This window comes from Raphanus sativus, chromosome 8 (assembly GCF_000801105.2).
Source record: "Raphanus sativus cultivar WK10039 chromosome 8, ASM80110v3, whole genome shotgun sequence".
Taxonomy (NCBI): domain Eukaryota; kingdom Viridiplantae; phylum Streptophyta; class Magnoliopsida; order Brassicales; family Brassicaceae; genus Raphanus; species Raphanus sativus.
In genome coordinates this window covers 13,954,517-13,981,686 of record NC_079518.1, presented here as the reverse complement: position 1 = coordinate 13,981,686, position 27,170 = coordinate 13,954,517, and the positions used below count along the sequence as shown (strand labels likewise).

At 35.3% G+C, this 27,170-nt stretch overlaps 6 protein-coding genes across 12 annotated transcripts; 3 read left to right on the top strand and 3 right to left on the bottom strand.

The window, feature by feature from the left end:
• Positions 1 to 2,536: 2,536 nt before the first annotated feature.
• LOC108820601 (protein SUPPRESSOR OF npr1-1, CONSTITUTIVE 1) lies at positions 2,537 to 6,519 on the bottom strand. 3 transcript variants are annotated; one of them, XM_018593575.2, is made up of 5 exons: positions 6,379 to 6,519; positions 5,208 to 6,274; positions 4,812 to 5,093; positions 4,195 to 4,647; positions 2,537 to 3,937 (listed from the first exon to the last, which is right to left on the bottom strand). In XM_018593575.2, exons 2-5 carry the CDS (start codon positions 6,267 to 6,269, stop codon positions 2,855 to 2,857), a joined length of 2,880 nt encoding a protein of 959 aa, XP_018449077.1. In that variant the 5' UTR covers positions 6,270 to 6,274; positions 6,379 to 6,519; the 3' UTR covers positions 2,537 to 2,854. The 3 variants fall into 3 exon arrangements, with proteins under 3 accessions (XP_018449077.1, XP_056848654.1, XP_018449076.1); XM_056992674.1 differs by having other exon boundaries at positions 5,208 to 6,285; positions 6,379 to 6,514; XM_018593574.2 differs by lacking the exon at positions 6,379 to 6,519 and having other exon boundaries at positions 5,208 to 6,291.
• Positions 6,271 to 6,842, bottom strand: LOC108820603 (disease resistance protein RLM3-like). The gene has a single exon (XM_056992686.1). It carries the CDS (start codon positions 6,840 to 6,842, stop codon positions 6,396 to 6,398), a length of 447 nt encoding a protein of 148 aa, XP_056848666.1. The 3' UTR covers positions 6,271 to 6,395.
• A 3,936-nt stretch (positions 6,843 to 10,778) lies between these two features.
• On the bottom strand, positions 10,779 to 17,827 carry LOC108820602 (RGG repeats nuclear RNA binding protein A). Of its 3 annotated transcripts, XM_018593576.2 has the most exons (7): positions 17,410 to 17,822; positions 17,011 to 17,305; positions 16,865 to 16,933; positions 16,670 to 16,787; positions 16,434 to 16,592; positions 12,130 to 12,180; positions 11,558 to 12,047 (listed from the first exon to the last, which is right to left on the bottom strand). In XM_018593576.2, exons 1-7 carry the CDS (start codon positions 17,573 to 17,575, stop codon positions 11,850 to 11,852), a joined length of 1,056 nt encoding a protein of 351 aa, XP_018449078.1. In that variant the 5' UTR covers positions 17,576 to 17,822; the 3' UTR covers positions 11,558 to 11,849. The 3 variants fall into 3 exon arrangements, with proteins under 3 accessions (XP_056848662.1, XP_018449078.1, XP_018449079.1); XM_056992682.1 differs by lacking the exons at positions 11,558 to 12,047; positions 12,130 to 12,180 and adding an exon at positions 10,779 to 11,210 and having other exon boundaries at positions 17,410 to 17,827; XM_018593577.2 differs by lacking the exon at positions 12,130 to 12,180 and having other exon boundaries at positions 17,410 to 17,825.
• Positions 17,828 to 18,833: 1,006 nt separating this feature from the next.
• On the top strand, positions 18,834 to 21,898 carry LOC108820610 (polycomb group protein VERNALIZATION 2). 3 transcript variants are annotated; one of them, XM_018593589.2, is made up of 15 exons: positions 18,834 to 18,983; positions 19,059 to 19,259; positions 19,356 to 19,411; positions 19,504 to 19,571; positions 19,663 to 19,715; positions 19,809 to 19,862; positions 19,956 to 20,015; positions 20,091 to 20,134; positions 20,237 to 20,367; positions 20,471 to 20,651; positions 20,738 to 20,786; positions 21,026 to 21,109; positions 21,190 to 21,275; positions 21,397 to 21,486; positions 21,560 to 21,898. In XM_018593589.2, exons 2-15 carry the CDS (start codon positions 19,128 to 19,130, stop codon positions 21,756 to 21,758), a joined length of 1,287 nt encoding a protein of 428 aa, XP_018449091.1. In that variant the 5' UTR covers positions 18,834 to 18,983; positions 19,059 to 19,127; the 3' UTR covers positions 21,759 to 21,898. The 3 variants fall into 3 exon arrangements, with proteins under 3 accessions (XP_018449091.1, XP_018449092.1, XP_018449090.1); XM_018593590.2 differs by lacking the exon at positions 18,834 to 18,983 and having other exon boundaries at positions 18,990 to 19,259; positions 21,196 to 21,275; XM_018593588.2 differs by lacking the exon at positions 18,834 to 18,983 and having other exon boundaries at positions 18,990 to 19,259.
• A 151-nt stretch (positions 21,899 to 22,049) lies between these two features.
• On the top strand, positions 22,050 to 24,537 carry LOC108820609 (uncharacterized). Its single transcript, XM_018593586.2, has 8 exons — positions 22,050 to 22,426; positions 22,503 to 22,542; positions 22,622 to 22,758; positions 22,846 to 22,888; positions 23,009 to 23,211; positions 23,303 to 23,339; positions 23,445 to 23,674; positions 23,785 to 24,537. The coding sequence occupies exons 1-8, from the start codon at positions 22,403 to 22,405 to the stop codon at positions 24,400 to 24,402; spliced, it is 1,332 nt and encodes a 443-aa protein (XP_018449088.1). The 5' UTR covers positions 22,050 to 22,402; the 3' UTR covers positions 24,403 to 24,537.
• Positions 24,538 to 24,612: 75 nt separating this feature from the next.
• Positions 24,613 to 26,713, top strand: LOC108820613 (probable enoyl-CoA hydratase 2, mitochondrial). The gene is made up of 7 exons (XM_018593593.2): positions 24,613 to 24,923; positions 25,238 to 25,407; positions 25,506 to 25,580; positions 25,782 to 25,872; positions 25,950 to 26,001; positions 26,084 to 26,187; positions 26,264 to 26,713. Exons 1-7 carry the CDS (start codon positions 24,764 to 24,766, stop codon positions 26,515 to 26,517), a joined length of 906 nt encoding a protein of 301 aa, XP_018449095.1. The 5' UTR covers positions 24,613 to 24,763; the 3' UTR covers positions 26,518 to 26,713.
• Positions 26,714 to 27,170: the final 457 nt, after the last annotated feature.

Below are 27,170 nucleotides of genomic sequence, written 5' to 3'. Positions count from 1 at the left end.
TTCATTTTTATATGAGTGAAATTTTTATTTATGTGATAAAACTATTAATAATATAAAATTTAGTGTTATATTTATTGTTTAACTCTGTGAATTTTTGTTTATATGGATTTTTCAATATTATTATTATAAAATTATTTATTTATATATAATGTAGTTTTCATATGTTGTAAATAAATATTAATGTATTTTTCTAACATTTGGTATAATAGTCTTGTGAAAGTTTTCTGATTTGTTTTGAGGGCATATCAAAGAGGATTCTTGTGTGTACCAAATGTTATGTATATAAACATATATTATTAATATGGTTCATATTTTTCAAATTTAAAATATATTTATTGTTACCCCGAAAATTTTAATTTCTCAAGTATGAACCATATATGATGATAGGTAGAATGAGAAAATGAGGAGAGTACAGTAGAATGCAGAAGAAAAATGAAAGTTTAGAAACTTGCAAGCTCTGACTCCATGTTGGTTTTATAAATAACAGAAAAGAACACTCAAGAATGGAGGACATAGAGAAATGTTTAATCTTTTTTTGAGAATGTTTAATCCAAATGAGAAAAAGAGAGAGACTGAGATTGTTGTTTGTCACAAGAGAAACAGTATAAATTGAGAAAGAATTATTTTCTTAATTTATTAGGTTCTATATATAATCACTTATATAGGTATACAAGAAACAAAGAGTGATCTAAGAACACATTGGACAAAAACATGCATCAAAGTAAGCCCTTTCTCAAAAAAAAAAACATGCATCAATCCCCAACATCTATATCAAATTTGAATTCAAATTAAGATTTGTGTTCATACACCAAATCATGTGAGGTCTGGTGAACTCTGGTGATGTACTTGTGAAGTCTTGCCAACTCTTCCTTCCAATATTCTTTTCATTTCTTCGGGTCAATACCCTTTTTAGAGCTGAGTGAGTTGGAGGATTATTACAGATGCTACATTTGTCATCTGCATTGTAATCAGGGCCGACCCTGAGGTAAAGCACCTAAAGCAATGGCTTTAGGCGCCACAGGTTTTATGTAATATAAGGGGCGCCAAAGTTATGTGTAGTGTCTTCAGCTTAGCGGTTCACGGTCCAGATCTCTATTACTGCCGTGACGAGTTCTCGACCCCAGATCCATTATTATTATTTTTTTCTTCTTTTTATTTTGTTTTCCTTTTGGGTGATAGTATAGTAATCTATCTATCTTATTAAAGTAGAAGTACTTTAAGTTTTTGTTTGGTAATAGAGATAGGAGTCTTTAAAAAAATTAAATTTTGTTTGGTAACAAAGATAGTAGAGAATTTTGTTTTTTCCTTATTTAAATGATAGATTTAGGTATTTAATGTCTTTTCCTAATTTAAATAATATATTTCTTTAATAGAATGAATCTTAACCTAAATAAATTTCCTTACAGATTTTTTGTTTAACATTAAATATTTTTCAGTATTTATTAATAAAATAATAAAATAAAAATCACACATCAAAATCAATTTATATATCATATAAATAAAATATAAAATATTTTATTTATAAATTGTTAGTATAACAATTTTATAATATAAGTCCAATTAGTTATAAATATTAGATTTTATATGATACACTGTGATATAATAGACGATTAAAATCACAAAATATAATTATTTAAAGTAATAAATAATTTTTTTGTTTTAAAATGTTATACTAACAATTATGTAATACATATTAATTTACACACACACACACACACACACACACACACACATATATATATAGATATTATCATTAGAACAAAGAAAAAAATTGAAGTGAAAGCAAATATTTATACGGCCACGGGTCAAACTGTAGAAATAAACAACAATAGCATAAGATTTTTTTTAACAAATTTAATTTAATTTCAAATATGTTTATATATTTTATTTATTTATAAATTATTTTATTTTTTATTAATAATGCTAAGATTTTAGAATTGGAAAAAATTATGACCCATCTCTATATTATTTTAATTAGGAATTTAAAATTTATATCAAAATATTTTTTTAACTTTTAATTTTTATTATAACTACAAATGTTAATTTTCAATCTATATTTATGTTTAAATATTACAAATATATCATTTATAAATAAAAAGATAAAAACATAAAATAAATACCCGCCCGGTTGGGTGGGTCAAGATCTAGTTACTAATTAAATAACGGTTACTTTTATTACCTTTTCTAAAAACCTAGTTTCTTTTATTACAAAAAATATATTAAATCCCCTATATATTATTATTAACAAACTATCTAACTAATTGAATCCTGATTACTTTTCAAAGGAGATATTTTTCTTCTTGGCACTCCCAGTCTCCTATGTACCACGTTTTCTCTACATCTTCATTTTTGTAAAATTTTATACATTTTGTAAATTTCTTTAGTCCGAGAATACAGAAGTGGGTTCTAATATTTGATGAGGCATGTCTCAAAATGAAAAATATGGTTGTATCATACAATTTATGTTCTTCTTACTTTAAAAATAAAATTAATAGAATTAAGAATCAATCAAATGAATTGTCAATGGAATGCAAACTAATTAAAACATGGTTATTCAAAATTGATCATGGTTTTGCAAGAAAAAATATTTGTCTTATATTTTTTGGGAAACAAATGAAGCTTTAGTAACATACATTTTGATTACATATTAAAACTGAAATAACAGTTTAGTTATATTTATGGGGCATATTTTTTGGATGCGCTTTAGGCGCCATATCAGTCTGGACCGGCACTGATTGTAATAAGTCTGAGTGAAACCTATTATGTTTTCCAGCTGAACCTGAAAATTAATTAAAAGGTGCTTTTTACAGTTATATAATCATTTCAAAACTTACACGAGTTGGCTTCTTGCTCATCAAGAAGGCACATTCAAGAATCTGATACCACATCCTTTTATCCTCTGGAACAATATGGTGTCAGAGAAACCATCAATGGTGGAAAATTCAAACTCCACATCGTTGTACTCCAATGGAGATGGAGCACCTATAGGGTGGAATTTGAAAGAACCCATAACCAGATGATCCGTCTTACACAAGTCAATCTCAGAGTTTATATAAAGTATACCACTGAGGCCTCTGAAGTGCCAGCGTACACTCAATACTGAAAGAAACACATTGGGGTTGGTTAGAGGTTCAACCACGACGCAAGCCTTAAATCCCAAGAATTCTTGAGAAAGAGAGCTCTTAGGTAACTTGACAGTTAGGGAATGTCCAGAAGTACGATGCGTGAAATACGTAGGCACTTCTCCACCTGGTAGGACCGTAGGATTGATGTATGATCGCAGGATGAGTTCCCGCGCATCTTCATCCAAACTGAAACAGTTGTTGAACTCGAAGTATTCCCTTCCGAGCGACAAGCCGGCAAGTAATAAAAACTCGTCCTGATTTTCAAGGTTTCCATGTAACTGTATACGGGAAAAGAGATCCTCCATGGACGTTGTTGCCACCACACTGGCATCATCACTCAACGCCATCTTAACTCCTACACAGTCTGTAAAGTCTGCCTTCCCAAGACGTTGCATTCTGAAAATGTTTGGGGAGATGTTTTTCAACCTCTTGCAACAGCGCATCGTCAATACAGTGAGCATCGATAAACTCTCAATGCAGCAGGGAACTTTTTCAATGGCTGTGCCATTTAAATTGAAATTTTCGATACTCCTTGAAATCTGAGGAAAACTTTTCAATCTTGAACACCCACCGAGATTGACGGTTTTGAGAGATGACAAGTTGATATCCGTTGGAAGAGTCTCCAGCCTTGTGCATTCTTTCATTTCCAGCTTCACCAATTTATTGAGACTTCCTATTGTAGAAGGAACCGTCACCAAACTTTTGCAATCGTTGAGTTGCAAAAAGTCTAGATTAATGGCTTTTGAAAGATCTGGAACTTCGGTCAGGTTTTCACATCCAGACAGATCCATCTTCACAAGACTTCCAAGCGACTGAAACAGAACAAAAAAAAAACACATTGTTAAGCTTCAGTCTACATATCACATTCAAATAATTCTATTTTTGTACAAATATATTAAAAAAAAATTAAGTATGTCAAGCTTGATCTCTCTTTCTCTTTAAGCTTTTGCTATTCAAATCAACCATCCCTTTTCTAAATATATATACTTACTACTGTGATCAAACAGTATAATCATGAACCCTTGGGATGCATGCCAGTCAGCAAATCCTACAAGGTTTAACAGTTCACCTGAGCCCCTTCCCATAGCTTCTCAAGCATGTTGCCTCTCAATACGAGACGAACCAGATGTTCTGGGCGAACTTTACATCTTATCAGGCAACCGAGGTAATCGGATCCAGGGAGATTCTTGTTCCAGAAACAATCTTCTACTTCGATGGCAGTTCCATGTGAACTAGTGTACTTATGAATCTGAGGGAAATTTCTCAACCGAGAGCATCCTCTGAGACTGAAGTACTCGAGGGATTCCAAGTTGACATGAGTTGGGAAATTCTCTAGTTTTGTGCAATTTTCCAAATCTAATTTCCTCAGTTTAGGAAGATTCTGAATCGAGAAAGGAAGTGTAACCACTGATGTGCATCCATCAAGATATATTTCTTCGAGGTTTATGGCATTAGAAAGATCTGGAAGTTCTTTCAAATATATGGAATCGCTCATACGCATCTTCTTGAGGCTTCCAATTGGCTGAAAACAAAACAGGGGGAAAAGCGAAAAACACAAGTTCAAATACATTTTAAGTATGTTAAGAGCAAGATAGATGGAAATTTTCAGCTAAAATAAAACAGAAAACAACACAGTTTTGTTCTAGAAAAAAGTAACACTGTAGACATAAAATTAAAAATGAGTACCAGAGTTCCTTCCCAAAGCTTCTCAAGATTACTACTCTCCATTATGAGTTCAATGAGACACTCTGCCTTAAAATTACAAGGCAAACACTTGGATGGATATTCATTCCAATCTAACAATCTTAGTTTACGCGGTAAATAAAGTTCACTTTGAGGTAAGTGCAATCTGCCATGAATTTTTAGAATTTGGAGGTTTCGCATGCCTTTAAACGATTCTTCATCTATGCAAAATGGCGCTTTGGTGTAAGATGTGTTGAGATATATTCCTAGCAATGTTTCCGTGCCCTGAAATATAAAAATCCCAAGGAAAAATATAAAATATAAACTAAACTAAGCTGTTGTTGGGGAACAATTGTACGAGTTTCTCAATCATCAGATCTTAAAAAAAAAAAAACTTACGGTTTTATCAGTAAATACATCGCGAATATCCTCAACATTGACCAGAAATTGACGTTTTCCAGGATTGTTCAAGGACGCTGCACGAGCTATTTCTCTACCCATCTTCTGAAGCAGATTGTGCATCTCTACAGTTCGGTCCGTTGTTATACGTATGAAGGACTTATCAGCCAACATTGTAAACCCAATGTTAACACCATCTCCGAGCAAGTCTTTGATGGAACTGACTTCCACACCATTGAATAGACACGCAATGTACAGAAACAACTCTTTGTCTTTGCCATCTAACCTATCGTACCCGACTCTCAATATCTTCTCAATTTTCCCGTCCAAACCATTTTGGAGCCTAGGCAGCATCTCATTCCACTCTTTTTCGTGCCTCCCTCTTAAAGACGAACCCAAGATACTGAGACCCAAAGGCAGAGAACCCGCAAGCTTGGCAACTTGAAACGCGAGTTCCATAAATCCATCAGGTGGTGAGTTTTGCCCAAATGCAGATCGGCAAAACATTTCAAGAGCGACTTCTTCAGATGGGAACTCCACCTCGTATACAAGGTCAATCTCATGAGCCTTGAGAAGCTGCCTATCTTGAGTGATGACAATAATTCTGCTCCCTGATCCAAACCATCCAGTCTTTCCCACCAAGGTCTTTAGTAGCTCTAGATCATCTACATCGTCAAGAACGATAAGAACTTTCTTGTGCTTTAGCCGTTGTTCCACCGCACCTAAATGGAAAACCTTAATGTCCGTTTGACCTAAAACATCTGACAGAAGTTGTTCTTCCCAACGCAACTTCGTGCCATAGTCGTCCTGGTTGGTTTGTTTATAAGATACAAAAGCACGATGGTGGAATTGGCTCGAGATTTGACCGAAAAGAGCTCTTACTATGGTAGTCTTACCAATCCCCGAAGGCCCCAAAATCCCTACCATTCTAGCTTCTTCAGATTCAAACCGCAACATTGAATTAATGACCTCTATATGAGCCTCAATCCCCACGAAATCGCCATAACCATGGGACGGTGTAATAAGTTTATTCGAAACATCGTTCGCTATCTTATCAATCATGTTTGCTTCGTTGGGCATAATAACAATAGTCAACTGTGTCAATAATAATAAAAATAACGAGAAAACACACAAACTATAGTATAAAGACAAATTATATATATAACACTACCAGTTCTGAAGATCCTCTCAGGCCATATTAGCTACCTCTGTTAGAGCCTGCATCCACCTTTGTTTCTGATCCTCATTTTTGCCCTTGCAGAGTTTCATAAAGTCCTCGCCAAACTCTCCCGCCTGTTTTCTAACATGAGAAGGATCAACTCCGTAGAAAACCGGAATCACTATTTGATTCAACTCCTTGAAGGAGTTGTGGATCTCAACCAATTCGTTCAAGCACCAGCTGGAAGAAGCATACTTCTTAGAGAAGACGACGAGTGAGATCCTTGATTCTCTTATAGCTGATAAGAGCTCAGGGCCGATCGGGCGGCTTCTCTCGATCCCATGATCTATGAACGTGTTGATTGATTTGCGGTCCAGCTCCTTGAGAAAATGGCTGAGGAATGATTTGCGGACATCTTCGCCGCTGAAGCTTGGGAATACATCGTATCTCCTGCTGCAGGAAGACGAAGAAGCCATAGAGAAAAGATACCAAAATTCAAATTCTGATGATATTTTTAGATGCAGAGCGAAAAACTCTGAAGATGATTTAAAGAAGACTGGAGAGAAGAGAAGACTTACTATACACTTTATTTCTATAATAACTGGCTTCCACTAACTTTCGCTGCAAAACAATTTTTATTTCAACTTATTTTTAACTGTCATTTTACAGAAGTAAACTGTTTACGACGTTTGCATGCGTAGTGAAAACTTTGAAATAATTGTCAAGTTTATAATAGGGCCCTTTATAATATTTACTAGATCTTTCTTAACTTCTAAAAGTATTTTACTAAAAAATGTTTTTAAAAATATTCTCATAATATCTTAAGTTTCTTATTTTTTAAAAAATTATTATAAAGTAATCATTTGTCTTTTTTTCACAAAAGTAATCATTTGTCATTTTTTATTTTTTTAATCTTACTATATTTAGATTACTTTAATTAATAAATATTTTTAAATTTTTTGAAATAATAGTTTTATTTCTTTTTCTAAAAAGTTAATCAATTTTAGTTTTTATTTAATTAAACATATTACATTTATTAAATTATTTATTAAACATAATAAGTAGAATGCTAAAAACTCAATTAAATTATTTTTGAAAGATTGGCTAAAAATATCCCAAAACTTGAATCGAATGCAAAAAATCTATAAACGTTTTTACAATTATAACCTTTAGAAATATTTTCTTAACGATGATTTTTTTTCCTAAATACTTTCTCGAGAAATACACTCATGTATTTGAACTTCAAAATAATTTTGTAAAATGTTTTTAAAAAGTTGATGGAAAATAAAATGAAATCATGTAAATATAAGCAATTCAAATAATGTAAATTTAAATTTAATAAAATTGAATTATTTTCCACAAAGATGAATAAATCTATATTATTAAAACTGAAATATATTTTAGTACTATTTGAAACTTGGATATTAGATTAAATGAAAACTATTTGGAAACTTGGATAGCAGATTAAATGAAAAACTGTTTGGAAACACGGATATGAGATTAAATACTTCATTTTATTTTCACATTTAACCATTGTTTTTACAATAAATTAATTATTTACTTTTGTATTCTTTTTATTTACATATTCTGCAAATGCATTTAAAATATATCTATATTATTAAAATTGAAGTATATTTTAATACTGTTTAGAAACTTGGATAGCAGATTAAATGAAAATTGTTTGGAAACTAAGATAGTAGATTAAATGAAAAATTGTTTGGAAACATTGATAAAATACTTCCTTTTATTCGCACATTTAACCATTGTTTTTACGATAAATTAATTATTTACTTTTTTGTATTCTTTTTTATTTACATAATTTTCAATTGCATTTAAATATATCTATATTATTAAAATAGAAGTACAAATATAAAATAACCCTAAGATTTGCTACTTATTTACAAGTTTATATCACTGAAATATTTAATAACCTTATATTTAAGTAATCCATGTATTTTCCTATTTTATTAAATTATTTCCTAAATCAAGTTTAGCTAAATTTTTGTGTTCAACATATTTCCTAAAATGATTTAGCTAAATTTTAGGAAAGTTTAAGTTTAAAAACGATTTTTAATAATATTATGTAATTTTTGTATTAAACATATGTATTTTAAATATTACAAATATCTATCTATATTATTAAAATAGAAGTACAAATATAAAATAACCCTAAGATTTGCTACTTATTTACAAGTTTATAGCACTGAAATATCTAATAACCATATATTTAAGTAATCCATGTCTTTCCTATTTTATTAAATTGTTTCCTAAATCAAGTTTAGCTAAATTTTTGAAAAATTCGGATATTGTAAAATTTCTGAAAGTTTGAGTCCGATCATCTTCGGTCCGGGTAGGTTTGTAAGAGACAAATAATATGTAAATAAACTATGTGTTTAAAAGATCATTAAATACTTTATAAAAAAAAAATTCATGATCGTCCCATAGTTAGGATTTAATAACATGTGTTCAAGTAATATTGATATATTTAAGGCTTTAAATTTGTAATCGTAAATATTTTTGTAAAAAGTAAAATTTGACATATAAGTGTTTATTTTGTTTATATTAACTCTTTTATAAATTAATTTTATTTTTTAATGGATAGTTTGTTACAATTTAGTTTACATATTTGATGTTAGGGTTTAGAGATATAAAACTTTTGAAGAAGTCTGGCACGATTTTTATTCACTATCAAACTTTTTGAGAAATTTTCTATTAGCAGACTATGTTGGAAGTTTTCTCCATTATTTTTTTGAGAAATATTTTATGTTTTTCTCAGATAGTTGCAACAGAAATGTAATGTTTTTATTCTAAACTCTCTAATCTCTTTTTAATCTCTTTGAACTTAAAGATTCCAAAATTTTATAGCAATTAATCATTTTTGCTGGGGAAATTGTCAAAATAACTCAAAACTTGATTTTGAATACAAAATTGCACTACATGTTCAGTCAAATACAAAAATAGACTAAAAGACTAATGAAATTATAACAACCTTTTATGAAAAGACAAAAACATATATTTAGTTTTACATTTAGAACCTTTTGCGTGAGAAGACTTACAAAAAATTTTCTCATTCAGTAGATCTTTAAAATAATTTAAAATTTTTATAAAAAATATTTTTGATAGGCAAAAAATGGATATCATGTCATAATAAACTTTTTAAATGATGTAAATTTAGTTTTACTAAAATTGAATTATTTTGAACATAGATGAGTAAATGTTGACTGAGTCATGATAATCTTTGGTTTAAGGTTTGGTAACATATATTATAGTATTGTTAGTATTTTTAGAATTAGATTTTAATTTTTTTTTTAATTTAACCGATATGTATTTAGTGACTATCTAATACCTTGAGATATTCCGGTTAAAAAACCTTCTCTCGAGGTTTTCTAATATTTGTTACATAATATTTGTTTTTTTTTTTTTTTTTTTTTTGTAAACTTACATAATATTTGTTACAGAAAGTATGTCTCATAGCGTAGGGATTAGGGAATCATCAGATAATAAAAAAAACTTTATTCCCTTTGATTTAATTTTAAAAAGAGACAATATAAATATAACAGGAGTCTATATAACAATTTTATGAAAATCAATTAATAAAAACTGTAAGACATACAAACTTTATTTTCTTAGATTAGTGATTCGCTGAAATGAGTTTGCATGTCTTACAATTTTTGAGCATTGACGTAGAAATAGTATTACATAGTGAAATTTCACATTTATAACAAAACAATGCTATATAAATTTAAAAAAAAAAACAAAAAAAGAACATTTGCGTGGCGCCAGTCCTGCAGTAACAGCCTTTAGCTTCTCCAACCTCACTCAACTCCTTAAAAGACAGCCGCTGTGAAATCAGAAAAAAAAAATTCAATCACATCGAACCAAGTAAACCAACACACGAATTGTTTTTTTCCCCCGGTTTACCTGAACGAGAGAAGAGCCAGAGGATAATAACACAGAGGACAAGAAGAAGAGGAATGAAATAGACGAGGTTTTCAGCAGATCGCGATCGTGACTTCTCAATCATACCCGATTGAGAACTCGGGTCGTACCTTGGCGAGTGCAGCCCCGCATCTTCAACAAGTCTAACACTCTGAGATCGACTCATAGACCGTGTGTGTGACGGCTTCGCCTGGTAAAACTGATCTGAAACTCTTGAGCCACTCGCGGATCTACGCATCTTCTTAAAACGCAACTTCGTCAAGTCAAATGGTTCGAAACTTTTTAACGCACATGAACGCGTTTAAATACTCTCGTCACGTCAGATTTGTCCAGTAGAGAAGTCAACGCTCTTCTCCTTTTTTCTTTAAAAACAAGTAACCGACACCCATTTATGAAATGGTGAAACCATGTGGTGTCTTTCACTATGATCTCTCGTCTCTCTATCTCCGATCGTTATACAATTGATTACTATATGGCAATAATAACTATAAGATTAATTTATCAGGTTCAGCATGGTTACAGGCAGCAGGGGCGGACGTAGGTTCATATTTAGATGGGGGCACATGACTTGTTTCATTATGAGGGTTAGGGGGCACATGACTTCTTTTATGTTCTTTTGCCCACTTTGATCTCGGTACGAGAAAACTTTTTCTAAGCCCACCATTGAAACCATGTCTACTTCCAGTACGTACAGTTTTTTCAGATTAAACAGTCCAGGCGAGTCAGAACCAATGATAGCTTCAATCCATCTTTTGTCCGAGAAAATTTCAAACATAAATGATGCATTCCAAGTTACCAAATTTGTCTTCACTGATCATGTTTTTTGAAGACTCGGCTAATTTAACCTTCTCTCCTTTCATGTACCTTGTGATAATCGCCGACCACACACGCCGCTTGGAAGAAACCTGATGCCATTTCCAAATTCATGCATTCTAGGTAAAGATCATGGGCATTCCAACAGATCTTGTAACATAGTCCCTCTGTTTTTTAAAGATGTATGTTTTGGTGTTTTCACACATATTAAGAAAACACATTAACTATACATCATTTTTAGAAATGATCAAATTCCAATGCATTTTAACCAATAGTCTTTCAATAAATTCAATCAATTTTATTGAAATTTGCAATTTTTGTATAGGAAACATAAAAAATAAATCTTTGTGAAACAATTTATTTTTCTAAAACATCTATTTTTAAAAAACAGAGAGAGTATGTAAGAGTGAACTCAAAGAAGACTCAAAAGCAGATAACATCATTAGAACTTGTCTGTCTTTTCATAAATAAGTAAACAACAAACAACTATAAAGACTTAAATCCTAAACCATAAAAAAAAGGGTATTATTGTTTCAAAAGTTAAAAAAAAAAAGACCGGTCAGGCATAAGTTTGCAGAAACTCTTTTTTTTTTTAACAACAGCAGAAACTCTAAAAACGGACATAAACTAACAATTACACCTGAAAACAACAGACCGCCAAACCCTTCGCGTGGAATACTTCAGTCTTGAAGAAAACTGAAGGAGGCAGCAGGAGTTTCCATGGATGGTTCTTACTTGCCCCCAAGAGATGGGAACTGAGCCGTATCTCCAATGGCGGGCGCAGCTTCACTACGATAACCATCATATCCACCACCAGAAGCACCTCCACGGTCACGACCACCACGTCCCCTTCCACGACCACCACGACCTCCTCCTCGGTAGTAGTTCTCACCCTCAGCTGGTTTCAGAAACTCATTAATGCTCACAGCCTGCAAATCACACAACAAAAATCCATAAGCAAACTTGTTAGACTGCTACAAACTGTTTTTGATCTGGACAATGAATGTAAACCTTCTTAGCCTTCTCTTCCTTGTCATCTTTGCGTTTGTCCTTATCTGAACCCTGGGAGACAGATCAAAAAGCAAGGTTCAGAACCTGGTAAAGAGTGTTTCTAGTCGACAAGAGGCATGTTCGTTTGGTTGCCGCAGGTCCGGCGTCGGCGTCATATTCTAGAATTGTGAAAGCTCCTTTGGTCCGGCGTCGGCGTCTGCGGCAATCATTATCGCCGCAAGCTTGTTCGTTTCATCGACGCCGGCACGTGCGTCTGCGTCTGCGTCTAAACGCCAGTACCTGCGTCAGACGCCAAGAAAATCCCGCGGCCGCGACTTATTTTCCGCGTCAACCTAACCTAATTACCATTTTACCCTTGACCTAATTTATTAATTACACAGAAAACCTAAGCTATTTGACGCAGCCGCTCTATCTTTCTTCCATTGACGCACCTGACGTGATAGAACCAAAATCAAGCAACATCCTTTTTGGTTCATGGACATGGCCCATGATGGTGATCATATCGACCAGCTTGATCCAACCGAGATTTTTCCATCAGATCGTGACACTACTTTGGAGCTAGATGAGCTGAGTGAGATAAGTGACACTACTATGGAGCTGGATGAGCTAAGTGACATTAACTTGGAGCTGAATGAGCTAAGTGACATTGAAGAAGGAGCTGGTTTAGCTGCTGGGCAAAATGAGCATTTTTCGGCCCACCGAAAAATTCATAACAAATTCAATTTGGGTCCGTTTTACACCAAATTCGACCAGGCCTTTCCTGATGGTCTCCTGCCCATTTGCATCAAGAAATATCAAGAAAATGAGTCAAAGTCGTGGCCAACATTGATTTCTTCAAAGACTAGTCAAAATTCAACTTCTCGGTTCTACAAAAGTCTTTAGTCTTAGTCTCTCTTTGTGTTTTCTATGCTTCTAGTTTTCCACAATTATTTAAGTCTTTCTTTGACTCATTCTACTATAAATATGTAATCCCTTTCATGAATAAAATCAGATCATTTTGGAGTTTATCTTTGTTCTTCTTTTCTCTGAGTGAGAGAGAGTTCTTTAGCTAGTTCATCGGTTTGAACCGGCTTGTTGATTTGGTGGTCAGCCAATCATCTTTGTGTGTTATTTGGTGGTTAGCCAACACACTACATCTGTTCTTTGGTGGTTAGCCTTAGATCGTTGGTATATCAAGAGTCATTCCGCACCTCTTGACGATCCGTTCAATCCATCCCAGTTCCAGAAGTTCCTTCGACTTCTCGGTTCATATCCAACACCCGGCTAAAGTGATCTTTCCCGATTTTGGGTCTATCATTTGGTATCAGAGCCACTTTGGCTGGTTTGTTTTCTATCTTCTTTTCACCTTCTCATCTCTTCATCATTTCTTATTTCTTTTTGGATCCGGGCTGTTCCTTTACTCCCTTGTGATCGCCACTAAAAAAAAAAGAGAAAAAGAGAAAAAAAAAAGAAAAAAAGAAAAAAAAAAGAGAAAAAAGAGAAAAAAAAAAGAGAGAAAAAAAAGAGTAAAAGATTGGTTTGAATCACTTGGAGTGGTGGAAGAGAAAGCCTGCTGGCCGAGGAGAAATCCGGCCTTAGGACAGTTAAGGCGGATCCACAAAAAAAAAAAATCTCTTCATCTTCATTTCTTTTCTTTTTCCACAAAGTTTGTTTTGGGTTTTTGATTGCTGAATTTTGACTGCCTATCATCCTTTGAACCAGTAGAAAGAACTCCGAGAGATCACCTAAAAATCGAGAGCTAAACACTTTGAGAGTGTGAGGATTTTATTTGCTAACTCGGTTGTTAAGTTTTTTTTTTCAGGATGTTTGGACTTCTCAAGAAATCAAAACCACTACAAGATGATATCTTCTTTCCTTTTAAAACTGTTTTTGAAAAGGAGCAATTGGTTTTTGATAAGAAACAGTTTGCTTCTAATGGGTTTGATGTTGTGCAGAAACAAAGGAAGAGACGAAACAGGTCCAATGATGATGAGAAGAGGGTGAGAAATGGTGATCGTCCCTTCACCAAAGCCAAGAGAAGCAGTTGTGATATGCTTGATCAGAAAGAGCTTCAGACTTATGCCAGCTTGGAGAAGATGTTGCATAAGGCAATTCATGCTATCCGGCAACTCAAAAAGAAGGGAAACACCAACACTTCACATGCACCAAAACAGCAAAGTAATTTTTCTTCTCTTTCAAATTATGATTTAAAAACTAATGTTTTGTCTTCTGATAAAAGCAAAGCTGTGAAACCCACAAGCAAAGCTCATTCTACCAGGTGCTTCAAATGTCATATGATTGGTCATTATGCCAACAAGTGCAAAAAACAGAAACCGTTGGTAACTTTGGAGGAAGTTGAAACCGAGCCAGAAAAGGAAGGACTTTCAGATCCATTGCCAATCTTCGATGACTACCCACATAAACCGAAGGAAGGGTCAGATGATGAGCAAAACCGTGGTCATCAAACAAATCAAGAAGGATCTTCTTCCATTCACAAACCGGACCGAACTCAAGGTGAGCCATGTTTGGATTATGGTTCTTTTGCTTATAATCCTTTTCCTTTTAATGTTTCAGATTTGAGGACAAATCTTTTTGAAGAGGGAGAGTATGATAGAACCAAAATCAAGCAACATCCTTTTTGGTTCATGGACATGGCCCATGATGGTGATCATATCGACCAGCTTGATCCAACCGAGATTTTTCCATCAGATCGTGACACTACTTTGGAGCTAGATGAGCTGAGTGAGATAAGTGACACTACTATGGAGCTGGATGAGCTAAGTGACATTAACTTGGAGCTGAATGAGCTAAGTGACATTGAAGAAGGAGCTGGTTTAGCTGCTGGGCAAAATGAGCATTTTTCGGCCCACCGAAAAATTCATAACAAATTCAATTTGGGTCCGTTTTACACCAAATTCGACCAGGCCTTTCCTGATGGTCTCCTGCCCATTTGCATCAAGAAATATCAAGAAAATGAGTCAAAGTCGTGGCCAACATTGATTTCTTCAAAGACTAGTCAAAATTCAACTTCTCGGTTCTACAAAAGTCTTTAGTCTTAGTCTCTCTTTGTGTTTTCTATGCTTCTAGTTTTCCACAATTATTTAAGTCTTTCTTTGACTCATTCTACTATAAATATGTAATCCCTTTCATGAATAAAATCAGATCATTTTGGAGTTTATCTTTGTTCTTCTTTTCTCTGAGTGAGAGAGAGTTCTTTAGCTAGTTCATCGGTTTGAACCGGCTTGTTGATTTGGTGGTCAGCCAATCATCTTTGTGTGTTATTTGGTGGTTAGCCAACACACTACATCTGTTCTTTGGTGGTTAGCCTTAGATCGTTGGTATATCAAGAGTCATTCCGCACCTCTTGACGATCCGTTCAATCCATCCCAGTTCCAGAAGTTCCTTCGACTTCTCGGTTCATATCCAACACCCGGCTAAAGTGATCTTTCCCGATTTTGGGTCTATCATGACGCCTCTGATCTCTGACGAACGCCATAGCTCTCTCTCTCGATCTCCGGCGAACTCCGACATCACAAGCTCTCTCTCTCGATCTCCGGCGAACTCCGAGCTCTCTCTCTCTCTCTCGATCCATCTCGCAGAGCTCTCTCTCTCTCTCTCTCTCAATCTCCGACATCTCAAGCTCTCTCTTCTCCATACCCAGCACACCACAAGCTCTCTCTTCCATTCACATATCACCACCACGAGCTCTCTTCTCCCATACATGAAGACTTCGAGCTCTCTCTCTCCTCCGATAGACACAGACCTCGAGCTCTCTCTCGTTCTCTCGATCTCTTGAAGCTCATCTCATCTCACTCTCTGGTAAGCTCTCTCCTTTTCTGGGTATTGTTTGTCTGAGAACCAAAACGTTTCCATGTCATCTCTGCGATTGCATTTTCTCTTGGTACACTTTCTTTGTTCAAGCTTCATAATGATAAACGCCCTTGTTTCTGGACTTGCTGCTTGTCGTCCCGACCAGATGGTCTCTTGTGTTGAGTATGGTCTCTTGTGTTGAGTATCAGACTGTTTGATGTGGTTGCTAGTGATGTCGTTTATGGTTGTGCTTGATGCTAGTGATGGTCTCTTGTGTTGTTTTTGTGTTGATTTGTTTGAAGGTTTATACTTTAGGTTGTGAGTGGTGTGAGTTTTTGCTACTGTTCCAAATCTTGTTTGTGAGAACAATATGGTGGCAAAAGGAAAGATGGGTGTCGCTTTATGTTCATGATGAAAAGGAAATTGAATGGGAAATCTATAATTTCTAAAGCGTTTAAGCTTGACTAAATTGTTATAGTAAGGAAGAAACGAGACAGTGCGGTAATATGTCTTACCAACTTGATGAAGATTTCATCGTTAGACTTCTTCTTGTTTGAGAGTTGTTGCATTGATTCAAACACTTTAGTATCAACTTTCCTCCCAGATGTGGTCTGAGACTGAAGAGCCTTTCTCTTCTCCTCAAGTATTTTCTCATACTCATCCAGAGTCATCTCCTACCGAACCACAAAGCCATAACGAAAATTAAAAAAAAATAGCAAAGACAAATGTAAGTTAACATCTCTCTGCTTACCTTATCCTCAGGCTCTTTCTGCTCCTCCACTTCAGCATTGTTCTCCTTCTTAGCATCAGCAGCAACCTCATCACCAGCAGGCTTCTCAGTCTCTGCACCAGCAACTTCTTCAGTCTTCCTATAAAAGACAAAGAGCTTCTTTTTACTCCAAATTAACAATCACTACTATCAGATAAAACATCAGAAAATGCTTACACAACAAGAACTTCTTCTCCCGGTGTTCCCCAGTTTCCACGACCAGCTCCTTCCCTTTTGAAGTCACCCCTTCACCCAAAACATAAACTTCAGATATCGATGCAACAACAACAACAAAAAAAGAACTGAATGTGGTTAAGACAGACCCTCTGCCAGTTCCACTACGACGATCATATGTCCTTCGAGGAGGACGTTCACCTTCACCAGTTTCACCGCGTCGACCACCACGAGCACCACCACCGCCACCATATACACCAGGTACACTACGTTTCTCATAGAATGGCTTTGAAACGCCTCCTTCCTCAGATGGCTTACTGTATCCCCAGTTGTTACCATCACCGCCTCTAAAATCACGGTTGTAACCACCACCACGACCACGGCTTAATCCACGCTCTCCACCACGTTCACTGCCACGTGGAGCATCACTCCTAACCTCTCTCACTAATCAACATCATTAAAAAAAACAATCAGATACCACGAATGAAATCAAATAGATATGAAAAAAGTTTTATAATAATTTGCTAATCGTTTTTAGCGAATCTGACCAGCTTGGGGAGGAGGAAGCTGCTTTGACGGAGCAGATGACTTAGCAGACACGGCGGAAACAGGTGCAGATTTTTTGGGCTTATCGGCAGCGATGGAGACGACGGCGAGCTGGCTCGGATCCTCGGCGTCGTCACCCAACAGATCAAAAGGGTTCAAAGTTGCCATATTTTCAAATCAATCGAATCGATTACAGCCCCTTGTTTTATTTTTCTTAACGAAATTGTCACACAGACAGAACACAACTAGTAATCAAGTGAAGCCATGATGAATTAACAGACAGATCTGAAGAAATAAAACGAAATGGTATTTAGGACAGGAACTTCCTTTTTTTATCAACCCGGACAGGAACTTAAGTTGGTAATAGAAAAATGCAACCAATGAGAAGATAAAATGTGGCAATTTTTGGAGTGGCGGCTGAGGCAGAGATAGTTCAGTCTTTACTAACTTTAAAAAAATTAAAATCCAATGAATTTACAGGTGATGAAAAGCAAAAGCCCAACAAATTGTATTAAAGCCCAACAGCTTCTCATGTTATTAGCTCATTAATCATATGACTTTTCTGGACCGTCCTATTGTAGTGTACTTTTTATCGGTTTGGATTCACAAACTTTTTGCTATTGGTTTATCGTTTAAATAACATCTCATTAGATAGATAGGTAAAGACATTATGTTTGCATTTCCTTATTCTAATTTAGGGTTTATGTTTTCAGTTTAGAATTACTATTTTTCTTACAATATATTCGATGGATTAATATTTGAATTTTATTGATTTTATACCAGGTAGAATTCTTTATCGTTTTCAATATTATGTTTCAAATTCACTCATTTAAATTTTGGATTTACTTTTTCTGTATATATTTCTAAGATTGTCTAATTGGAGTATTAATCAATTTAAGTTGGCTAATAATGTACCAGAATTTATGATATTTCTTATTCTGATTGTCAATTTAAGTCAACTAATTATGCAACCGAGTTTTATGATTGTCTAACATGTTGTTTATCAAAGAAATAATTGAATAGGCTAGTTGTGAACATATTTATGTAAACTCGGAGTTGTTTTGGTCAATAAAAATTAATTAATTAATTAATAATGTAGATGATGGATGTAACATGTGTTACCTATGCAATATTATGCTTGTCACAACAAAACTGCCCTTTAGATTTCAACTTTCAAATGTTGTTTATCATGTTTTTCAACTTTTACTATTGTAGAGCGTTAGATTTCAATTATTGTTCTATTAATATTATTTTTTATTTAAATTATCATATAATATAAAACATTAAAAGGAAATAGTTTTGAAAAAAAAAACATTGTTAGATAATTGCTTATAGAGGAAACAAAAAAGTTGGTACTGTTACAAAAAAAGGAAATAAAATACAAATAAAAAAAAATAAAAAAGAAAGTACAAAACAAAAAGAGAAAGAGAAGATGGCGTGGCGATCACTGAGTGGCTTTCATCTCATCCTCGGTTTCCGTCTCTCTCTCTTCTTCTCCGGCAGGCACATCGAGAGCTTCTCATGTTATAGCTAATTCACCTCTTTGAGATCTTTGATGTGACTTTTTTCTTCATAGGTTCAAACTCCTTTTCTTCGTTGCCTTTTTTCTCCCCGGATCTGCTATCCATTGATTGAATAATCCTAATTGCAGAAAACTCCTACACAAAAAAGGTGATTCGGAGATCTAATTGTAGCAGCTAATTGATTAGACAGAGAGAGAATGTGTCGGCAGAACTGTTGCGCGAAATCGTCACAAGAGGAGGAGGTGGTTTCACCACCTGATGAGAATCTCTTGATCTATTGTAAACCTGTTCGTCTCTACAACATTCTTCGCATTCGCTCTCTTTTCAACGTAAGTAATTCAATCATCCTCTCTTTTAGCTCAGCCTAGTCTCTGACTCATGGGCAAGTGTCAGTCTTTAACTTTGTTTTTTTTTTTTTGATGCAGCCATCGTTTCTTCCTAGATGCTTGAGCTACAAAATTCGAGCAAAGGGCAAAAGAAAGTATGATTCTTTATCCTCTTTTTTTTTTACGGTCTAATTATGGAAGAAACTCATTAATGGTTTCTTCTCTGTTGTGTGTTGTTTTGGTCTAGGTCCGGATCTGCTGGGATTGTAATTTTTAATTATAAGGATTGTAATAACACACTGCAGAAAACCGAAGGTCACTCACTTTCTTTTGTCTCTCTCTCTCTCTCTCTCTCTCTCTTTAGTTTCCGCTTTTTTTTTTAATTTGCTATTTTTTTCTCATGCAGTTACGGAGAATTGTTCTTGTCCATTCTGCTACATGACATGCGGTACCTTCAAGGTCTGTGTGTGTGTGTGGTTTCTTATTTATCTGAGAAAACGTGTTCCACATGGAGCTTACAATCCAATTCTTCTTCTTGTGTCATCTCTGCAGGGTCTACAACTTCATTTGAATTCTTTTCATGACTTACTTGAGTTTGAGTTCCCTGTATGTTCCTTTTTTTTTTATTCTAACAACTCTCTCTTTTTTTTTTCTCTCAATAAATATGAAAAACTATACTCTTTTTTCTTCCTATTGTAGCTTTCAGAAGAATACCAGACAGTTAATGTCTCTGTAAGACTTGATGCATTCGAATCAGAGGTCAGTTACTTTATACTTGGGAGCTGTTCGTTAACTTAGTTGATATTCATTCCTTCCTTTATACATACATACCAGGAAGAAGGAAATCATCAAGAAAAATTTGAGCTCATCTCTTTTTGGTAACTTTCAGTAGCATCATTATCTTAATACATTTAAATAGCAGCAACTCCTTGTTAGTTGTTACAACATCTCCATTTACCCCAACCAATATTGTTCTGCAGCTCGAAACCACGTAAGCGTAGACAAAGAGGTCATAGAGTTAACCCCAGCCTACTAAATGTTACCTTTTTACCCATGGATTCGCCCTGTTTACCCAATGGCACAGATAATGCAACCCCCCTGCTGAGTAATGGTAAACTATCTTCTTCCTCCTCTGTGGTATTCCTTTTGGCTTTGCACTTGATACAGTGTCTTGATTGTTCAGTTGTTGTACATAAATGAATGGCATGCTACAGGAAACCATAGTTTAGGATACCCCGTGGCAACAGATGTTGCTGGACAATTCGGGATGAACAATTCACCAGCCATAGCTCAATGTTCGATGAACTCGAATGCCAAAGCTGTGTTAACAAGCGAAGCTGTGGCCCATGCTGCTAAGACAAGAAAGTTATCTGCCGAGCGATCAGAGGCTAGAAGGTTTGTTATGTTGTTCTAAATTGTTCTTCCTGATTATGAAGAAGTGTTTACTGTACTTTCGTATTGACTCTAAAAGTTTCTTCCAGCAACCTACTTCTCCAGAAACGCCAGTTCTATCATTCTCACAGAGTTCAGGTGATTCAATAAGCTCCTTTACATATTCTTTGAATTGCACGTTATGAGATCTTATCAAACTATACTTGGTCCCAACTTGCACGATACTCTGGTTTGACTGTGTTCTCATTCATATTTATATTTTAATGCTTCTGGTCGTAACGACGCAAATTATGCTATATTCAAGTTGTTGTCACGGTTTTACTGTCACTAACCAAAAAAAATAAAAAACTGCATGGGGTTGGTTTGTGTGACAAAAGCCAATGTCACTTGAGCAAGTAATGTCTGATCGAGATAGCGAAGATGAAGTGGATGATGACGTTGCAGATCTGGAAGATCGCCAGGTAGTCCATGATTTCTTTCTGCAATATGGTATTTCTGATGTAACGTGGTAATGGGTTTTGAAATACTAAAAAAAAAAAAGCTGCAGATGCTTGATGATTTTGTGGATGTGAATAAGAACGAAAAGAGATTCATGCATCTTTGGAACTCTTTTGTAAGAAAGCAAAGGTAACTTACTTTTCTTTACACTCGAATGCATACATTTATACACACAAGATCATAGGCGCATTCCATACATGTCTGAATAATGGAACATTTTGTAAAATTTGATCAGTTTTTTTGGTTGCAGGGTTGTGGCGGATGGTCATATACCATGGGCATGTGAAGCATTTTCAAAGTTTCACAAGGAAGAGTTGCTCCATTCTTCACCACTCTTCTGGTAAAATAAATTAGAGACAATAACAAACATTTGTTTTTTGGTTGTTTGAAAAACCATAAACGTGATATCACAGGTGCTGGAGATTATTTATGATAAAACTATGGAACATTGGACTTGTAGACTCGGCCACCATCAATAACTGCAATGTCATCCTCGAGAATTGCGATAGTAACTCAGACAAGAACAACAAGAAGAGTGTGGATGTTGGGATTGACATTAACAGTAACGCCATGGATGTTGACGAGGATGTCAATAACAGCAAAGCCAAGTAATAGGCTTGAATTAGAGAACCCCCTCTGGCTGCAACCTTCATCTGTTTTATTAGTTTGCAAACTGATTTCATATTATTTTTTGGTTATCAACTGACTCCAATCTATTAAGTTTAAGTTTAGTAGGAAGAATGATTTAAATTTTCGGAAAAGGTAACAGTTAGGTGCAAGTGTAACACTTATAGGAAGCTCATAAGCACAGACATTATAGAGAGACTAGGAATTAAGTGCAAAACTACAATCTTGAAATGGACCTCCACCGTTAAAAACATGGATTCTCATCAGTCTTAACTTAACAAATATCCATCTGAAAGTCTAGCTGCTTTTTCCCGGTAGTTTTTTTCATCTTTATACAGAAAAAAATAAAAATAAATCTGCTTGGCCAAAAAAATAAAATAATTCTGTATAGATATTGGGGAAAGGTCTTTAATCAATTTGGGGGTGTTGTGAGCATAGATAGGCCCATTAATACTAAAAGTCCCAATATCATATTTTGGTTTTCCGCTTCTGAGGAACTAAGCGCGGGAAACCAAAAAATAAAAATATAAAAATAATAAAACCTCTGGACGTTGCAGAGTGGTGAGTGAGGAAGAAAAGCATAGATCCAGAAAGAGAGAGAGAGAGAGAGAGCGAGACGTCGTAATCTGATGGAAGAAGTTCACTCATCCGCGGTGAGGAATCCATTTTTTTTTTTTTTTGGATTAAGCTGAGAATTGGGGGTTTGTTTTGTGTGTGTGTGTGGGGCAGGAACCTAACGGATGCTCCGATTCTCCATTTACCATATCCCGTGAGTGATTTTAATATTTGGGTACGATTGATTAATAAGTCTGTTTGACTTTTTATTTATTTTTATTTACGTCTAACAGAGCCGCCAGATATTAAGAATTGGTTTTCAAGTTACGTCTATGAATCTCTCGCACTGACTTCTGTTCGAGAGGAGGAGGAGGAGGAGGACAAATGCATTCTTGGTGCCGACAAAGATCATAAACCTATCAACAAGAATGTATGACAGACAGGTTCACTCTTCTTGGGTGCTTCTTTTGATTTGTTTTTTTTTTAAAATTCATTTCTTTTTTTACTCTTGTGGCAGATGTCAGATACGAATCTCTATGAATCATCATCACTCCCTTCTGGTAAATTTATCTTTTTTCTTTGTTTAACTTGTGGACGAGCATGGAAAGTCTCTAGCTTTTTTTTTTTTTTTTTTTTTGATGTGTGTTATATTTGTAACTTTGTGTGGTTTTGCTTCTCAGAACCTCCTGATATAGCCAATTGGTTTTCTAGCTATACCTATGAATCACCGCCCGTCCTGGATACAAATGATGCTCTTTACTTTTCGGTTGGTGGAGAAGATAGTGAACGTGTAAAGGAGACGCAAGCAGAAGAAGAAGAAATTGGAGGAAAATATCTTTGTCCTGGTTTGTTTGAGCAACAACAACTTGTCTCTCCTGCAAAGGTACTGACTTTCCTATGCCTTAGTGTTAAGATTATCTTATATGACTCTTATGTTTCTTTTAGCTCTCTGATGCTTATTTCTCACGAATTAGGTTACAGATTTCTCTCAGTCTCAGCATCTTCTTTCAGGTTGGTAAAAAAAAAAAAAACTAAGTTTATTTGGTACATAGAGAGTAAGTCATTACCGTTTCTGCTTTCTTAACATGGTGTTATAATAATTGGATCTTTTATCAGAGCCTCCTGATGTTGGAAACTGGTTTTCAAGCTATGAGTACCAATCTCCTCACCTTTCAGACACTCATGAACTTGAATTCTGTTCTCCTGAGCTAATCGTTGAGGAGAGTGACACTGAGGGAGATAATAGTTGTGGTATTTTCCGGAAAACTAAGAGCAAGCAAGACACTATTATTGCTCCTGACTGCTTAAAATCAAATGACTGCAATGAAAGCATGGCCACAGACACGGTAAAGCGAATCCTTCTTGAACCCTTGTAGTTCAAAGAAAGAGACTTGTGTGGATCACGTATCCAGTCCTCCTCATTGACTGACACTTTTCTCGATTTTGTACATGTTAGGAGGTCTCTGCATATTCAAACCAAGAAAGGGAAAATAAGTCAACGGTTAGTTTGTTCAGTGCCTCAACCAGAGAAGTGGGACAAGAAGCATTGTTCTGTGAAATGAAAGACGAGCCAAGCTTTAGCCACTCGGGAGTTTCTTCTTGTTATAACCCAAAACCACAATCGTTGGCTTATTTACAGGAGGAGCTGAGACCAAAAGAAAATGATCACGAAACCATTTCCACTAGCTCCAGCATGCAAAAGACTGCTGAAAAGGAAGAAAACCTAGAGTCAGTAGGATCAGATGGCAAGGAAAATTTAGAGGGAAAAAGCACTGAGACTGGATTTGTGACGATGAGAAAGGCCAGATTTAGAGACCAAAGTTCCATGACGAGACCAATCAGAGGAGTTCTGGGGGAGTGCTCAAGAAGTAAAGAGTTAACGAAGATGGCAACAGAAGAAGAAGAAGAAAGAAAGAAGAAGAAGAGAAGAGTTTTGGGTGAAATGTGGAATCATCAGGTTTGTGGAGGAGAGGAGGAGATTGCAGGAAAATGGAGTTGCCCTCAGAAAAAGAAAGGGAAATCAGGTCCGCCATTGAAACAGCTTCGGCTTGATGCGTGGATGCGTAAAGTCTGAGTCTTTGTGGAGGAGGAGGAGGAAGCTTCACCAACAAACAATGTTGGTGATTCTTTCCCTCTCTTTTCATGTATTGTAAGATGAAAAACTTGGTAGATAACACAAACCGGATCAGACCGGATTCAATTCGGTTAAGATTCTTTCTTTCTTTTTCTCTACCCGCACGATTTCGAAACCGAACCGGAAACCCAAAAAAAAGAAAGACTGAGAATCAGATCGAAGAACTTTGGTTGGATAAGCATTGACCACTGTGGACTGACAGAACGGAATGTTAAAGACTGTCACTTTCAAGGAAAAAAAAGATTTCTAAAAAAAAATCAAAACTTTGGGGGAGTGTTGACGAGTCAGAGACACGGTGAAGATGAGCTTCGTCAAGTATCTCCGCCGTGACAGTTTGCTCCAGTTAGCCGGAAAACGATCTATTAGCCGAAGGTGCATGCTTCAGACATGCCGGACTCTCATCATTGAAACCGCTCCGCCTGAATCTGTCAAGCTTAACCGTCTCTCTGGTTCCGATTCTGGTAATTTCACTTTTTTTTCATTTTCCCTTATCGAATTGGTGCTTGAGGTTCTATTGTTAGGGTTTAGTTAATTACTCAATACAGTTGGATTTGCTTCTCTTTGTAATCCTATTTTGTTTCTCAAGTTAAAACCTCCTTTAGTCACCAGTGAATCTTTGTACATGTTTCTTATTTGTGTTTGTATATGTCTGACTGAGCATGGTCATTGTCGGATTAATGTCTCTAATGTTTTGGTGACCTTTTGTGGTTTGCACAAAAATATGCTCAAAAGGAAAGAAATGCACTTGCTTTAATGTGAGTTTGTGATTTTACAGGGATCGTCGAGGTCAATCTAGACAGGCCTGTGGCCAAAAATGCTATTAATAAGGAGATGCTAAAAAGTCTCCAGAACACATTTGAGACCATACAGCAAGATAGTTCCGCTAGAGTTGTCATGATTACAAGTCTCGTTCCTGGAGTTTTCTGTGCAGGTGCAGATCTCAAGGTAGTTTTTCCCCACTCTAACTTAGTTCTTCTGGAATGTTTGTATTCAATAGGTGAAAAAATTTGTATGTTATTTCTTATTTGTTTTTTTCATGTCAGGAACGTAGAACGATGACTCCATCTGAGGTTCACACATATGTCAACTCGTTGCGCTACATGTTCTCTTTCATAGAGGTATATTAATCCCCTATACAAGAAAACTTCTCATCAAATTGTTAACTTAGCTCTGCTTTATCAAGATATGGAAAATTTATTAGTCTTCTTACTTATAAAATGGTTCTAGTGAGATGAAACTATTAGCTTCATGTGTTACTTTACTTACTTCTATGTGAGATTCTCATGCTATAGTGACTTAGAAAGACTTGTGTATTCTAGGCATTGAGTATCCCAACTATTGCTGCAATAGAAGGTGTGGCACTAGGAGGTGGACTCGAAATGGCTTTATCCTGTGATCTTCGAATCTCTGGTATTATTCTATTTCCATATCTCATCATTTTTCTTAGTCTTCCAGCTTTAATGTCCAATTCTTGTTAATGTTTTCAGGTGAAAATGCAGTATTTGGTTTGCCTGAAACAGGACTCGCTGTAATCCCTGGGTATTATATCATAACCCTCCGTGACTCCCCATTTTGTCAATCTTCTGATTGATTTCTTCTTTCTCTCGGCTTCTATTCTCAGTGCTGGTGGAACACAAAGGCTCTCAAGGCTGGTTGGGAGATCGGTTTCGAAGGAACTTATATTCACAGGTCGAAAGATTGATGCAAAAGAAGCTGCAAATAAAGGTCTGTGGCTATATACCCATACCCACCAAATAAAAGATGATTCTTAATACTCTTTTTATTTGTTGTTGTGGTGCAGGGCTAGTGAACTTTTGTGTTACGGCGGGTGAGGCTCATATGAAAGCAATGGAAGTGGCTCAGCAGATAAATGAGAAAGGTCCAGTGGCGATAAAGATGGCGAAGAAAGCGATAGATGAAGGAATAGAGACGAATATGGCTTCAGGTTTGGAGCTAGAGGAGATGTGTTATCAGAAGCTTCTTAACACTCAAGATCGTCTGGAAGGATTAGCTGCGTTTGCTGAGAAGCGTAAGCCTCTTTACACTGGCAAGTGAAGCTCTCTTTTAGTTTCAATAACCGGGGGAAGAGATAAACCATTGCATTTAAAATGTTAAGAACCGGGATGGTTTAGGATTATAATAATGTGTATGATACAGAAAGCAAGGAAAAAAAAAACATTTGAATATCACTCGTTGTATTTGTGCATTCATTGACTTAAATAAAATTAAAGCTGATGCAAGTTAAAAGCAATGGTTTATACATTGTGCGTATGATTTAAGCTATTGTTTTTCTCCTCTTATGCTAAGAGTTCTAATAATTTTATATCAAACGTTATCTTAAAGTTGGTTTCATGAGTTAATCACCTACTAGATCATGACCCGCTCGACCGAGCGGGAATCAATTTTTTATTACTTTTATTTGTACTAAACATTATACATGATTGCAAGTGTATTGATATAAAATTTTGATAAATAACAATATGTACTAATGTGTTTAAATAAGCAATGTGTTTAATTGCTAAATTTGATTTTTAAATTTTATGATAACGTAATAGATTTTTTATATATTATTTTAAATATATAGTTCTATATATTTTGTATTTTTAATATTTATCATACAAAACTTACATTGTGGTATTATTTATATGAAAATATGTGTAACATAATATATTTATATATTATATAAACATATCTACGATTTTTGCAAA

Excerpts from the sequence above, each read along its gene's own strand:
- LOC108820601 (XM_018593574.2), bottom strand. The coding sequence starts at position 6,287 with ATGCCCAACGAAGCAAACATGATTGATAAGATAGCGAACGATGTTTCG. Across the intron at positions 5,094-5,207 it reads ATGTATTTACTGATAAAACC|GGCACGGAAACATTGCTAGG; the intron begins GTAAGTTTTTTT and ends TTTATATTTCAG. Across the intron at positions 3,938-4,194 it reads AGCTATGGGAAGGGGCTCAG|TCGCTTGGAAGTCTTGTGAA; the intron begins GTGAACTGTTAA and ends GTTCTGTTTCAG.
- LOC108820609 (XM_018593586.2), top strand. The coding sequence starts at position 22,403 with ATGGAAGAAGTTCACTCATCCGCG. Across the intron at positions 22,543-22,621 it reads TTCTCCATTTACCATATCCC|AGCCGCCAGATATTAAGAAT; the intron begins GTGAGTGATTTT and ends TACGTCTAACAG. Across the intron at positions 23,340-23,444 it reads GTCTCAGCATCTTCTTTCAG|AGCCTCCTGATGTTGGAAAC; the intron begins GTTGGTAAAAAA and ends ATCTTTTATCAG.
- LOC108820610 (XM_018593589.2), top strand. The coding sequence starts at position 19,128 with ATGTGTCGGCAGAACTGTTGCGCGAAATCGTCACAAGAGGAGGAGGTG. Across the intron at positions 19,572-19,662 it reads CACACTGCAGAAAACCGAAG|TTACGGAGAATTGTTCTTGT; the intron begins GTCACTCACTTT and ends TTTCTCATGCAG. Across the intron at positions 19,863-19,955 it reads TACTTGAGTTTGAGTTCCCT|CTTTCAGAAGAATACCAGAC; the intron begins GTATGTTCCTTT and ends TTCCTATTGTAG.
- LOC108820603 (XM_056992686.1), bottom strand. The coding sequence starts at position 6,842 with ATGGCTTCTTCGTCTTCCTGCAGCAGGAGATACGATGTATTCCCAAGC.
- LOC108820613 (XM_018593593.2), top strand. The coding sequence starts at position 24,764 with ATGAGCTTCGTCAAGTATCTCCGCCGTGACAGTTTGCTCCAGTTAGCC. Across the intron at positions 25,581-25,781 it reads ACATGTTCTCTTTCATAGAG|GCATTGAGTATCCCAACTAT; the intron begins GTATATTAATCC and ends TGTGTATTCTAG. Across the intron at positions 26,002-26,083 it reads GGACTCGCTGTAATCCCTGG|TGCTGGTGGAACACAAAGGC; the intron begins GTATTATATCAT and ends TTCTATTCTCAG.
- LOC108820602 (XM_018593576.2), bottom strand. The coding sequence starts at position 17,575 with ATGGCAACTTTGAACCCTTTTGATCTGTTGGGTGACGACGCCGAGGAT. Across the intron at positions 17,306-17,409 it reads GCTTCCTCCTCCCCAAGCTG|TGAGAGAGGTTAGGAGTGAT; the intron begins GTCAGATTCGCT and ends GATGTTGATTAG. Across the intron at positions 16,593-16,669 it reads AGAAAGAGCCTGAGGATAAG|GAGATGACTCTGGATGAGTA; the intron begins GTAAGCAGAGAG and ends GTGGTTCGGTAG.